The 12,343-nt window shown below is 40.4% G+C and overlaps 4 protein-coding genes, 1 long non-coding RNA gene and 1 other non-coding gene across 13 annotated transcripts in view; 4 read left to right on the top strand and 2 right to left on the bottom strand.

Moving 5' to 3' along the window:
* The first annotated feature begins 394 nt into the window (after positions 1–394).
* Positions 395–1,391, top strand: Mrps16 (mitochondrial ribosomal protein S16). Its single transcript, XM_076824775.1, has 2 exons — positions 395–787; positions 1,030–1,391. The coding sequence occupies exons 1-2, from the start codon at positions 665–667 to the stop codon at positions 1,306–1,308; spliced, it is 402 nt and encodes a 133-aa protein (XP_076680890.1). The 5' UTR covers positions 395–664; the 3' UTR covers positions 1,309–1,391.
* Positions 1,392–1,767: 376 nt separating this feature from the next.
* Positions 1,768–4,231, top strand: LOC143375107 (uncharacterized). Of its 2 annotated transcripts, none has more exons than XR_013086809.1 (3): positions 1,768–2,012; positions 2,092–4,014; positions 4,091–4,231. It is a non-coding gene; the product is annotated as an uncharacterized LOC143375107 (long non-coding RNA). The 2 variants fall into 2 exon arrangements; XR_013086810.1 differs by having other exon boundaries at positions 1,769–2,012; positions 2,109–4,014.
* On the bottom strand, positions 1,806–1,899 carry Trnai-uau (transfer RNA isoleucine (anticodon UAU)). The gene is made up of 2 exons: positions 1,862–1,899; positions 1,806–1,841 (listed from the first exon to the last, which is right to left on the bottom strand). It is a non-coding gene; the product is annotated as a tRNA-Ile (tRNA).
* Positions 2,252–3,548, bottom strand: LOC143375100 (uncharacterized). 2 transcript variants are annotated; one of them, XM_076823875.1, is made up of 5 exons: positions 3,407–3,548; positions 3,103–3,313; positions 2,897–3,026; positions 2,592–2,828; positions 2,252–2,525 (listed from the first exon to the last, which is right to left on the bottom strand). In XM_076823875.1, exons 1-5 carry the CDS (start codon positions 3,532–3,534, stop codon positions 2,368–2,370), a joined length of 864 nt encoding a protein of 287 aa, XP_076679990.1. In that variant the 5' UTR covers positions 3,535–3,548; the 3' UTR covers positions 2,252–2,367. The 2 variants fall into 2 exon arrangements, with proteins under 2 accessions (XP_076679990.1, XP_076679989.1); XM_076823874.1 differs by having other exon boundaries at positions 2,252–2,828.
* A 1,400-nt stretch (positions 4,232–5,631) lies between the features above and the next one.
* On the top strand, positions 5,632–7,882 carry LOC143375097 (pentatricopeptide repeat-containing protein 2, mitochondrial). The gene is made up of 5 exons (XM_076823864.1): positions 5,632–5,851; positions 6,033–6,559; positions 6,635–6,934; positions 7,373–7,477; positions 7,557–7,882. Exons 1-5 carry the CDS (start codon positions 5,770–5,772, stop codon positions 7,680–7,682), a joined length of 1,140 nt encoding a protein of 379 aa, XP_076679979.1. The 5' UTR covers positions 5,632–5,769; the 3' UTR covers positions 7,683–7,882.
* A 983-nt stretch (positions 7,883–8,865) lies between these two features.
* Gluclalpha (glycine receptor alpha 1) overlaps positions 8,866–12,343 on the top strand; it is a 40,978-nt gene continuing 37,500 nt past the window's right edge. For 2 of the 6 annotated variants that reach the window (XM_076823848.1, XM_076823852.1), the window contains exon 1: positions 8,870–9,181. The gene's annotated coding sequence lies outside the window, so the exon portion shown is untranslated. Of the gene's footprint in view, positions 9,182–12,343 lie in introns of all 6 variants that reach the window. The other 4 variants (XM_076823850.1, XM_076823853.1, XM_076823849.1 and 1 more) reach the window with 4 other exon arrangements.

Below are 12,343 nucleotides of genomic sequence, written 5' to 3'. Positions count from 1 at the left end.
ATAGCTTCTTTGAATTTGTCGGTAGATGGTGGTATCGTGGTTGTCTCGTGCGAAAGGTGCGTTGCATACTTTCCGTATTTTTCTTAACTTTTGAGCCATTTCTAATGATCTGTATTTAATTTTCAGGATTTTAAGAATAATTTCGATCGGTTGTATCGAATGAATTTATTTTTCAAAAATTGATGTAGATTTTTGAATTCTGATAGCGAATTCGGTAACTCGCAATGACTCTGCACTGGTGTCAGAAAATGACTTGGATTGGTTGTTTCTGATAGAAACGAAGATAGCTCTATAAGAATCAACCAATCCAAGTCATTTTTTGGCATCAGTGCAGAGTCAGTGTGGGTTACCGAATTCGTTGTTTTGAATTTGCTGTGGTCATCCGTGATGTGAGTTTCCACTCTATTCTCTGCACTGTATTTTGTGATCGTAATTAAAAGAAGCCGAGAGTTTCTTATTTTTCCATATCATACATTTATTTTATGCAGTTTATGTAAGAAATATGAAATGAATTACAGTTTTATCGTTTTACATCATGAAAGTCTGCGAATAGGCGGTGTCTGTTAATATCGGCTCTGCTGAAAAATTTGTTGAGCGTAACATAACCTGAATCTATAAGTGAAAGAATAATCGAACGGAATAATTCAAAGAGATATTTGGAAGAATGCCACGATTACCATTACACCTTGCCTCTGGGACTGGTCGTAATACACCTTTCCATAAAACGATAAGGCTTGTCCGTTACGGGTGCTCAAACAGACCATTCTATCATATTGTTGTAATGGACGTAAGTTCTCTCTCTCTCTCTGAATGTTTGGTCATTCTGGGGATAATCATGTTTCTCTATAATAGAAAATCTTTTATATGTATTAACTAAGTAGATTTTGACTTTTTCTATACGCACAATAAAGCAGCACGCAAATTCTGATGATCCAAATATTCATACTGATTTCATAGAAATTATACTTATTATGATAAAACTCTTCTATTGAATTTGTGGAGATAGGTCAGTAAGCGATTATGTTCTAGACACGAAAAGAGCAACGTAAACCGCCTATCGAACAATTGGGCAGTTATGATCCTCTACCGAACCAATACAACGAAAAATTAGTCGCTCTGAATTTGGAGCGTATACAGTATTGGCTAGGCCAAACATCCGTAGACATTTCAAAACCAGTCGCTGAACTCTTAGGACTCTCTGGCTTCCTTCCTGTACATCCAAGGACGCATATGATTGCATGGAGAAAACGGAGAGACGCCGCAGTAGTTGGTTCGGACAAAGATGCAAAGGCAGAGTCTACAGGCTAAAATTCCTATTTTCTTCTATTTATGTTTCGCATTCATCTTGTAAATAATGGGCATGTATAAATAAAATTGTTACGGACAGAAAACATATTGGTTTAATGCTATATTAACAAATTCTTGCAAGTTACTTTTAGTGGAATTTGAAGAGATAAAAAATGCATTAGTTTACAGTGTTTACACTTACAAAATTTTAGTTAACCACACTCAATTTAGGCTAAAGGTACTAGTAGTTGACCACTTTTCAGAAAAACGTGAAAAAAAGGTTTTTAGAAGTGCAATTATCTCTTTTCAACAGCACGCCGTGGCTCCTAATACCCACAGTTCGCCACTTCTAAAAACCTTATTTTTCACATTTTTCTGAAAAGTGGTCAATTACTGGTACCTTTACCCTATATATAGTTGGGTAATATTCATTCATATATATTTTATTTATATATATATATCAATAATTCCATGCAAAGAGTGGTTCGGATAATTGAAGGGAAAAAATGAAAAAAACATTCCCCAGGTGAGGCTCGAACTCACAACCCCGGCATTGCTCACAGAATTACTGTCTTATAAGTACCGTGCGCTAACCGATTGCGCCACTGGGGATTCTTACTGTCCTGCTTCTTATTACAGCATATAAAGTCACGGTCCAGGAATACTTTTTAAATCAGACAAGAATCACAAAATATATAATTTTATAGTTTCTCTGCATAAATAATGTAATATTCATACACGATTTCTCGAATTTCATGAATTTAATTAATTTCACGATTGTAAACATAACCTGCGATACTGTAGTTACCTTATTTTTACAGAACGAAGACGTTATACGGCCTAATGTGGAAACTGCTTTTACAGTTTCAGCAAGTATAAATATATGATTAATGCGCAGATGTATATTTATGTATATCCTCGAATTGTGTATTATGTATTAACGTTATGTACGTAACACAATGGGTATGTGTGAAACAAATCTTTATTGATCATTTCAGGACAATGTACATGAATTTTTATATTCTTTATTAGCGTTTACGCGATTGAATGTAACGATGATAATACACTGATCATGATTAATTAGTCGGTATCGCAATCCATTTGGGATTTACTCTTACTTTCATATGTATCGATAACCGAACACAGCTTTTGCCACAAATCCAAGAGCTCCGGTTTCTTGATACTCTTTTGACAAAAATTCTGCAGCAGGTCCTGGTTTTCCTTCGCGAATTCCATCCCTGAAAGTAATACACAATTATCGTAAAATGTTACAAGTAACTTCTCGAGGTTGTTGCATGTCTTACCTGCATTCGTAGGTTCTATAACAAAGAAATGTTCGATCTGCCAAGTTCGTTCTATAAATTGTAGCGACCACTGAAATTCCAAATACACTTGTTGTTCCTCATTTTCAGGCGAATGTACGTGCACCAAAATTCCACCATTTTTCTCTGTGCTCTGTTTGGAGGTGACGTACTTTTTATCTTCCAAGCTACATACTGTTTTCATTCTTAATATATTCTGCTCGTTGTATTGTGAAATTGCTAAAAAGCAAACATATGGTAACGCATATTTTTTGTCTCGCAAATAAATTACAGAAGCTGTAGAATACCAGATGTAAGGAAAGAGAAGTTCTTCATTCTAGTAAAGTTCTGTACCCATGGACTGATCTCTAACATGTAACATCTATCGAGTTCTGTAAAGTGGCACGTTATATCGTCAATTTTAAATTCCACTTCCCCCTGAAATAAGATAAAAGCATAGCGTATAATGAATTCTGCCTTCGCTGTTTAAAGTTCTGTTACTTTGTACGTGTACCTTTAACTGAACCCTCAACTCAACCAGGCAGGTGAGACTCTTTGTTACTAACTTGGTTGTGTATTGATAAAGATTATCCCGCAACAACTTCCTATCTACATTGTCAAATGTTATGCCAGAGACCTGACGGGAAACTTCGCACAGTTTCTGTTCGTACTGGCCGAATAATTTTGTCTCTGAATTATTAGCGTTATTAATATTATTTGGTACTCTGTAAAAAAAGACAATACAATATTACCGCGTCACTTATAAATACACAGTCGTAAAATAATTAACTATAAACGAGAAATTAATGGGATACAACTTTAAAGTAATCAATGATTGGTCATCTGCCTCTTGCTTCTTCAATTTTGCAATTAAAGCGTGTGCCTTCTCAAGTAACTCTGCTTTCAAATCTTGCAATTGGATCAATTCTGGATCTTCCATTATCATTTAAAAATAACGTGATCTGAAAGTTGTTAAAAATCTGAATTGTTCCGTAAAATCTTTGCAATCAAGTTCGTTTTACGCATTATTGTAAAACAGAGATTTGCGCGTGATACATTTGTAAACAATCCTTCTATTCATTGATTTTTACGTTTTTTTACGACGCAACAATTCTTACTTTGAATGTCTCAAACTGTACGTTCGCACGACTAAGAGATTCTGCAGAATAATGCGCTGATCTGTAGCCAAAATAAATAATAATTAAAGAATTTCAAGTAGCATCGGTGTAATGTTTGAAAACTTAATTCTCGGATTTAATTCGGAATCGTTTAAACGAAGCTACGCGTGCGAGAACGCAGGTGCAGACTTTCGTAAGAATCGTTTACAGTCATGACGTCAAGTTAACCTCTGCTTAATTTGTTTAACACTTATTATTTATGTCACAAGCATATGTAAACCTGAAATATAATTGCAATTTTGATATAGGTAATCTGTATAGTACTATTTCCCTCACCTTTCGAATGCGATCGAACTTTATTGTAAAGCATATTTGTTTCAACAGGTACATTTATCACTTGCGTTTACAGTACTTTCATTTAATTAAGAAAGATGTTTTACAATCAGTCAGAATTCTAACCAACGAAGGCATTAACATTTCGAGTACAAAGGTCGTAGAAATTGCTTAAATTTCTGTAAAATGGATGACGAAACCTTAAACAGGTAAGTCCACTGTAAATGCTTCGGCATATGCATTCATTTTTCTTATTTAACAGTGTAAACGGGTAATGTGACAGTGATCGTTTAAATTTAGGGTGATATTAAACCTTTTGACAATAAGAATCATATATTAGGCTTGCAGTTGAAGCATTATTGGAAGAAGCGAAACTCGGTGCAAGAAGGGCGGAGATAATGGGTCCAAGTGGATGGATAAAACCAAAGGAATCTGTTAATAAAAGATTCCTTCATTCTACTTTACGCAACGTTGTTCTTTCAAATAAATATCAATTGAAAAGAAAAGAGAAAACAAAAGAGAAACAATTGCGTAAACCAGAAAACACTCTGAATTAGTCAATATTATATGTTTTAATAATTTCCCTGCAAAAAAATATTAACTATATATATATATATATATATATAATACAAAGTGTTCTGTTCACAATATTTTTGATAGGTTTTTTAATTACTAATCTTATTAACTGCCCATTCTTTGTATTTTCAAAGAATCAAGCTAATCCAAATTTATCCAATTACTTTTCTCTCTAATTGTCTACTAATTGATAGTGTACTTTATTTAACGGAGATCTGGAATGAATGAGTTTGCTCGATGTAAGTAATTGCACAGGAATCAGTAAGCAAAATATAATAATTTAATATTATAGGGTTAAAAACAATAAAAATTGTGATTAACATAGGATTATGGAAATGCGGATGAGTAAGAATAAATTGTATTGTGGTATAATGTAACATAAGAGGAAGTAAAGGCTTAATAAAAATCTATATTCAGTAATTGTGCGATATCTTAAATAGAATAAATAACATTATTACTGAAAAGATTTATTCAATTGAAAATTATAAATGTTATTTACTTTTCGGAGTAAGAATTACTGCAATGTAAACTCATGAGTGTATTAAACGTTTATTATTTTAAAGCTATCCTACTTATTATTTTATTAGTACAAGACCATTTTATGAAATTGTATTTTCCATTTAATTAATCGTAAAATTCGTAGGAGCGAAAATTATCTTTTGAAGTAGAAAGTTATTCATCCTTTTTGCTGAAACAGCACAAAGATAGTCGACTGATACGAATGAACGGACAAAACGATCTTCCATGGCAAAGTTATTTTTATCTTAATTATAGAATTGTTACGTTTTGCAAGAAAATAACGGAGTTTAAAAGAAACACTAGTCATTGCGTGTGCGTTTTTATTGAATGTGTTATATTGATTTATCAATCCGAAGTGATCTCGTAAAAACGAAACGTACTGATTTTTCAATTATTTCATGATAAAACTGTCTGTATTAAAGGGTTGTTAAACAAAACATAGTTAGTCTATATATTACTGTTGTATACGAAAACGGAAGCCACGTGCTAGAGTTTAGTAGAACGTTTTCCGCCGAGACGGGAGAAATTTTGTTCTTTTGCGTACACATCCGAAGTACAGTTGGATCGTTACCTCATTCCTGCAGTTATTCAAGAGTAATTCGTACGCGACGTAACATTGATTTACACATTGAATCATGGCAATCAGTATAAGAGGACTCTGCAGATTAAACATTGGTCTGGCAAACAATGTATTCACTAAACCTAACTTTCTTAACGGTATGTAATCTTTTTAACCTCAAATCGTACAGTGAGAATTTAAGTTATCTGTTGATAAGCTAATATGTGCAGGTGTAGCATAATACCGACGAAATGTTCACTGAAACTGATTAACGTTTCAGCGTATCCCAAGACATTCCTAATTCATTTCAAATAATACATGTTCTGTCGTCTTCTTTAGCCGGAGTTCGGTTCTTTTATTCGGAAAAATCGTTAGGCGTGACCGCCTATGAAAACACAAGATTCCTTTTCCGCAATCAATTTATGTCAATAGAGGATACGTTTCGTAATAAAATGCAGGAGGTTTGCGACAAAGAGGATGGTGTGATATTCACGGAGGACCTGAAAGCCATGCTACACTTAGCCCACAACACTGAAACTGATATGCATTTGATAATTAAAATGATAGAGAAGTACCTCGCTTGTAACAAGGATCTGAAATTTGGAACGTACACCTTCGGGCCAGTGGTGATGAGGATGTTTTATTATTTAAACGAACCGAACATCGCGTTGTCCGCATTTAAGAATCCGTCGTTCAACGACTTCTTTAATCAGAGAGCGACGTTCCAACTCTTAATGTGCCTCTTATTCAAGCACAATATGTACAATGAAATGAAAGAGATTTATGAATCCGCGTTAGAGACCGACATGAAAACAGGTCTCATCAGTTATTGCCTTGTTGTAATGCTTGGCGCGCTTTATAAACAAGTAAGGATTACGTTACAGAATTGCATTTATACATTGTTTAACATTAATTACATCTCTGGTTGATTGCTCCGGCAGAATAACGCCGAGGCATTCCAAAGCGCTTTGAAATACTGGAAATGTATGACGGACAGGAGCTTTCCGCCTTCGTGCAGAAGTACTACGCTATTAGCGGCTCTAGCGATAAAGCAAAATTCACCGGAAATAGCGGTGGAAGTATTATCTACGGTGAGGAGGCAACATTTCATCGACGTCAGGTGTATCAAAGTTCTGGCATACATGCATTTGAAGAAATATGTACAAATAATCCCTCTGTTTAAACAAACATTGGAACAAGACACTACACCTACCAACAGGCAAACTTATTTCGCCGACGTGGTATGTATCAAGTATTTTCTCTGAGGTCGTGTTCAGATATATTGGCCGGTGAGTTTCGTGAAGGGTATTCTCCCACCATACGATAGCGCCAAGCTCCTGACGCGTAGGCCAAACCGAGTTCTTAGCGTAGAACAGGAGTGTCGAACTTCCCCACTCCGAGAGCCGCAGGAGTCGGGCCCCGGGTCAGCCGGTTCCCCCCACTTTTTTTTCTCCAGGCGTTGCACGAGATCCGGCAGCAACTTCAACTGCCAATCCATGATCGTGTCAGGTGGTGGTGGCTGATTTCTCCTCGCGCGCTGCTCGCGAAACCGAACTCACCGGCCAATATATCTGAACACGACCGTAGTTTAAAAGATCGAGCGACCCGATCAAATGTATGAAATAATAATTCATTTTGAAGATATTTACGCAATCTGACTTTTTACTTTTGTGCATCAGATCTATGCGCTCGAAGATGACTTGAAAGGTGAAAACGCAGAAGGATTGGAAGAACTGTATCAATTGATCGAGAATCTTAAGAAGCAGGAACGCCTCACGACCCACGTAAGTGTATTTCCGATAATTGCAATAAACTCTGCTACTCTTTGATTACTATATAATCGTTGTTTCCTCTTCCTAACAGATTACTTTGGACGAGAACTTAATGAAATCCATAAACTTCGCGACAGCAGCTGAACGAAATAAACTACGTACTGGGCGTGACGTTAGAGGTGGTATGTTTAGAACGGGTTTGAGGAACATCTTGTAATGCGTTTTCACACCATTTAATTAGCTGTTAATAAATATGCGATTCTGATTAATGTTGCATTCAGAAGTCCTTTATTTGACTGATTTTACAGTCAATTTATACCATTGTCGGAGAAACCAAGTAGACTGCATATAAATGTATTGTAAGATATAATGTATCATGTACTGTACACTGATTACAGAATAATAATTATAAAAATATGCATTGTTTCTTTAATAGGGAGATACCGCATAACGGTATTATAGAAGAACGTAGCGTTCTCTGTAATACTGTTCTTGACCTCTTATTATCTCGATTTCCATACTGGTTAATCTGAATAATTACTGACCTACAATCTAAAGTGTCTTTATATATACAGCCTAGTGCTTGTGTAAATAGCATTGCAACCGCGAATTGCAAAAAACATCTACAAATTTTAGGGGTGGGTTTGACCTAATTCTTAAAACTCTCGAAAGTTGTGAGTGGAATATTTTGCTTTAAGAACCGATGTGAGCATAATTTTTGCATAAATCTCTATTGACTACAGTTAAAATATAAATTCTCGAAACTCGAAAGTTTCTGCGGCTTCGAGGAGTTTAGACGCTTCTAGAAATCCATCTCTAAGTACTTAAAGTGATTCATTAAAGCTACATTTGCATTCAGTTTCTCATTCGATCCGACATATCGACATATACATACAAGCCTCCAAATTCGCAACGGGACCAATTAAATTAAGGTTATGTCAGGATAGCCACCCCCGCGATCGATAAAGCAGATCGAGGAACAATCGAAGTCGTGACAATACGATCGCTCGTGTTCGCCAATCGAGCCCCGATGGCTTTTAGATCGATCCTACTCTCGCCATAAACTACCTTTTCGTATCGACTCCTATCGTTAATACATTTTGCAATTAAACAACGTAGGTACAAGCGTGAAGTAAATAGAGGCGCGTTCACCGAAGGAGTGTCCCGCGGGGAATGAATTAAAAATTCTGAACAGGATATCGACGGGAGGTTCTCGACGCCCTGGAGATTCTGGTGCGCGTGATTGCGGCTGGACGCGATCCTGCCGAGAGTCGCGAGCGTCCGCGGGTGTCGGTGGTGTGGGTGGGACACATGGTAGGTGGAGTGCGGCGGCGCTCGCGATTCCCGGTTACCGGCACCGAGAACCAAGCGGAGAAGAAAAGGACGAAGCGTGAAAGCTGGTTACGGCCGGGGGGCCGGCGGGGGGCTTGGGCTTCCGGGGAAAGGAATGACGTCATGTTGCTAAAGCGACGCGGCAACTGTGAGCGCGTGCGTGGGTCGGCGGGTTGGCTGGGCCAGAGATCAATAGCGTGGCAGCAACCAGGTAGTAGGTGTGAGTGTATGTAGGTTTCTGAACGGTGGCAGTCCAGGAGACGAACCTTCCCGAGGCAGGACACTTGACGAGTCGAGTAGAGCTCCAGTGTCGTACCGGAGAGCGCCATGCCAGTATCACTGCGCCACGGAAGCCTCGTTGCCTAGGATTATCAGCTTCTCCAGGTAAGGGACAACATCCTGTTTCACCTCGATAAAACCGAGAACGCCCATTAGCAGCCGGACAGCGAAACTTTCGTCTCGAAACTCGTCGGGCGCGTATCGGTGCCTCGAATGGCCACCACCCACGCACACCGTAGATCGCGAAACGTAGAACCGAGTGGGGAATTGGTAACGGCGTTAGCCATGGCACTGGTTCGTTTTATCCAAGCGGACTCGGTGCGGTTCCTAGCAGCGCGGAAGGTTGCGATCGGTGGGGGGGCCCTGTCCGTCTCCCGGGGCTGATGGAAGTGACGGTGGTAGGATGCGGGGACCGGAATCGATAGTAAAATCGGCGGACGGACGGTGCTCGCTGGGCGAGCAAGGTGCACGGTTCGACGGACAGGGCGACGAGGATCACGGGGCTTGCGGATAGCGACGATAGAACGACGAAACGAGATTGGGAGGCTGTGGTGGGGATCGCGTGTAACGCCAGAGATATGGATCCCTCGACTCCCGCATGAATGTTGCTTGCCCAGTTGCTGCGAACCGTACGCTTGACCGTCGCGGGCCAGCTTAACCCGAAACCGCCTGAATTTTCACTCCCTTCCGCTGCTCGCCTGGCTCGTTAGCGAGCGTCCGCGCGGCGCTATCTCTCGCCTTGTAACCGCTACGGCTGGCTTCGGCTGTAACCGATCAAACGGATCGCCCCGGTATTTGTTTTGACTGTAATCCTTCTCAGGCGTCGAGGAGTATAAAATAACTCAGAGCCGTGCGCGCAGCGTTAGCTTGCCAAGGAACACACAGAGCTGTGCGAGGGTCAATTATCGGACGGGAAATTATTTTCGTCTACCATTGGGGAGCTTTAGCGATGGAATATGTTTACTGCGGAAAGATAACTTGAGCGTTTACTGCCTGTGTTCCATTAAAATGTTGGAGATAGATTGAGACACGAGTCTCCATCTCTGAATTTATTATATTTCTCTTACCGCTCGCCTATTAAAGGCCCCCTTTCGCCATAACAAGCTTACTCGGTTAACGGAGCGCACGAAATGGGGCAGAAATGTTCTGCCGGACGTGGAGCCGCAAAGAAATAGTGTCCGAGATATGCAGTTCTTCAGGTACTAAGCCAATAGTCCTTTGTGCCATTACGCGCACTAGAGATCGGCTGATACCTCGAGAGCTCGGCGTGTCGACAATTAATGGATGACCTCAAAAGGAGTATTCAATGAATAAAGAACAACGGATCTTGTTATAGATTAGTTGCTAATTACAGTTCCAGTAGTACGGCGGCGCTCGTCGAGTGCCCGTGTTTTTTCATTTATTCATTGTCGGATTCCAAGTACAACTTATTCCAATACAAACACGACGTATGCCAACATCCATGTCCGAATTCCATCGCGAATATCATCGCGAGTATCTCTCAACTTACCGATCTACGCTCACCGAGAATTTTCTTGCTCCCCGCATGTCATTCGATTAAGCTCGCGTTTACATTACCGAAACGCCCCGCGCGTATTTCGTTTGATTAAAATTAACGCCGGATGGAGTTGGCGCGTAGATACAGGGCGGCGTTGGGCAGAGGGGGCCGGGGGGAGGAGGAAGCAATTACTTAAAAACGCGTTTGTACATCGAGGATTTGTTTGATAAAGAAATTTGTTCGCTCTTTGCTCGAGCACTCTCGAGGAATAGGAATACAAACACGTTTCGCACGTACACGCCGGCGGTGACCTAATTCGCGGCGACCATACAGAGGGACGCGCGCGCGGGGCAATCATTTGCCTTTCGCGTCCTGTCGAAATGCTGTTAACGTATCACCGCGGATCCCCGTAATTAAACGGGACCGTTTAACCCACCAGCGCCGTTCCGCGCGACGTCAAACATTCGCCTTGCCCGATTCCCCTCCCCGTTCGATCCACATCGAGTTTTTAACCCTTGGTCGGCCGCCCGCTACCGAGCGAACTTTCGACCCGCGATCTCTTTCAAATTTCTGCCGCCATTCATCGATCCTCCGTGGGCATTCACGGCCGCCTCTCATAAATGGCATCCTTATAAATAGAGCTTTCGAATTATGCGCTTCCATCGCCGATATAGATACCCGCCGAATAAAATTGAATTCCTGGGGTCGCGCGCGGCAGGGGGTTCGAAGTCCTGAACTTCTGCACGGGTGAAATAAATGACGAAGTTTTAAAATTTCTTTTCCCTGAGTAAAATCTCTGTAGGGCCCTTTGGAATCAGTGGCGAAGAATACGCATAATAATATTTAATTTGGTGGTTTATTATGTTATGTACACACATCAACCTACCACCACACCTACTCATTGGGGATCATTTTGTATACCGTTCGAACATGCTACGAGTAACCCAGTATTCAGAAAAACAGCGGATAATGCGTTAGGAGAACGGAGCGGCGCGATGGAATGCGGGCACTGTGTTTAATGATCGTTTTAATTGAAGAAAAACACTCGTTGTTTTGTTGTCCGTCGAGGGGGTGCACTTCACGCGGCCGTAACGCGCATATCTCTGTTATTTCAGTCGGGAGCAAATAATTCTTAGCCGAGTGAGATTTCGTTTGAATAATTTCGAAGCCGATTCCCATTGTTTGGCGAGCGCCGTGCGTGCTCTAATTTCCCGTTTCCCATTCTCGTTAACATCGTTCCAATTTCGTTGTCCAATTAACGATATTTCGCGGCCGCGAAACAGCAGCTCCCTTCGACACAAGTCGCGCATCGACTTTGACGGAAGCGCGCGGAGCCTCGAGTATCGCGATCGTGGCTGCGGCAAGTAGAATAGGTCGGCGCATTGTCGGGCGAGCCAGAAATCTGGGAATATCGAATTCTTTACCACTGTTATTTCTCTCGCATGGGTATTCCCTGCTTGAGCAGGCGTGTTCAATCGCATTATCCAAATATTTTTCTTCAACTTTAGCTTCTTAGTAACAATAAGTTGGCCATTGAAATTTGGATAGCGATGTGTACTGGAGTATGGGCCCTTCAGGAGCCAAGCTGATCCACTCCGTGAAATAAAAAATAGAGGAAATTGATATGTTAAGCACTAATTCGACAATTTCACTAAAAAGTATTTCTCACAAAAGTTAGATTTTAAAATTCAAAAGATTTATATGATGCCCCCTTTCTCCTAATGCCCTAAGCGCGCGCTTAATTTGCTTACTGCTTAATCCAGCACTTC

Source organism: Andrena cerasifolii, chromosome 12 (assembly GCF_050908995.1).
Source record: "Andrena cerasifolii isolate SP2316 chromosome 12, iyAndCera1_principal, whole genome shotgun sequence".
NCBI classification, from domain to species: Eukaryota; Metazoa; Arthropoda; class Insecta; order Hymenoptera; family Andrenidae; genus Andrena; species Andrena cerasifolii.
This window is presented reverse-complemented; position numbering and strand designations above follow the sequence as displayed.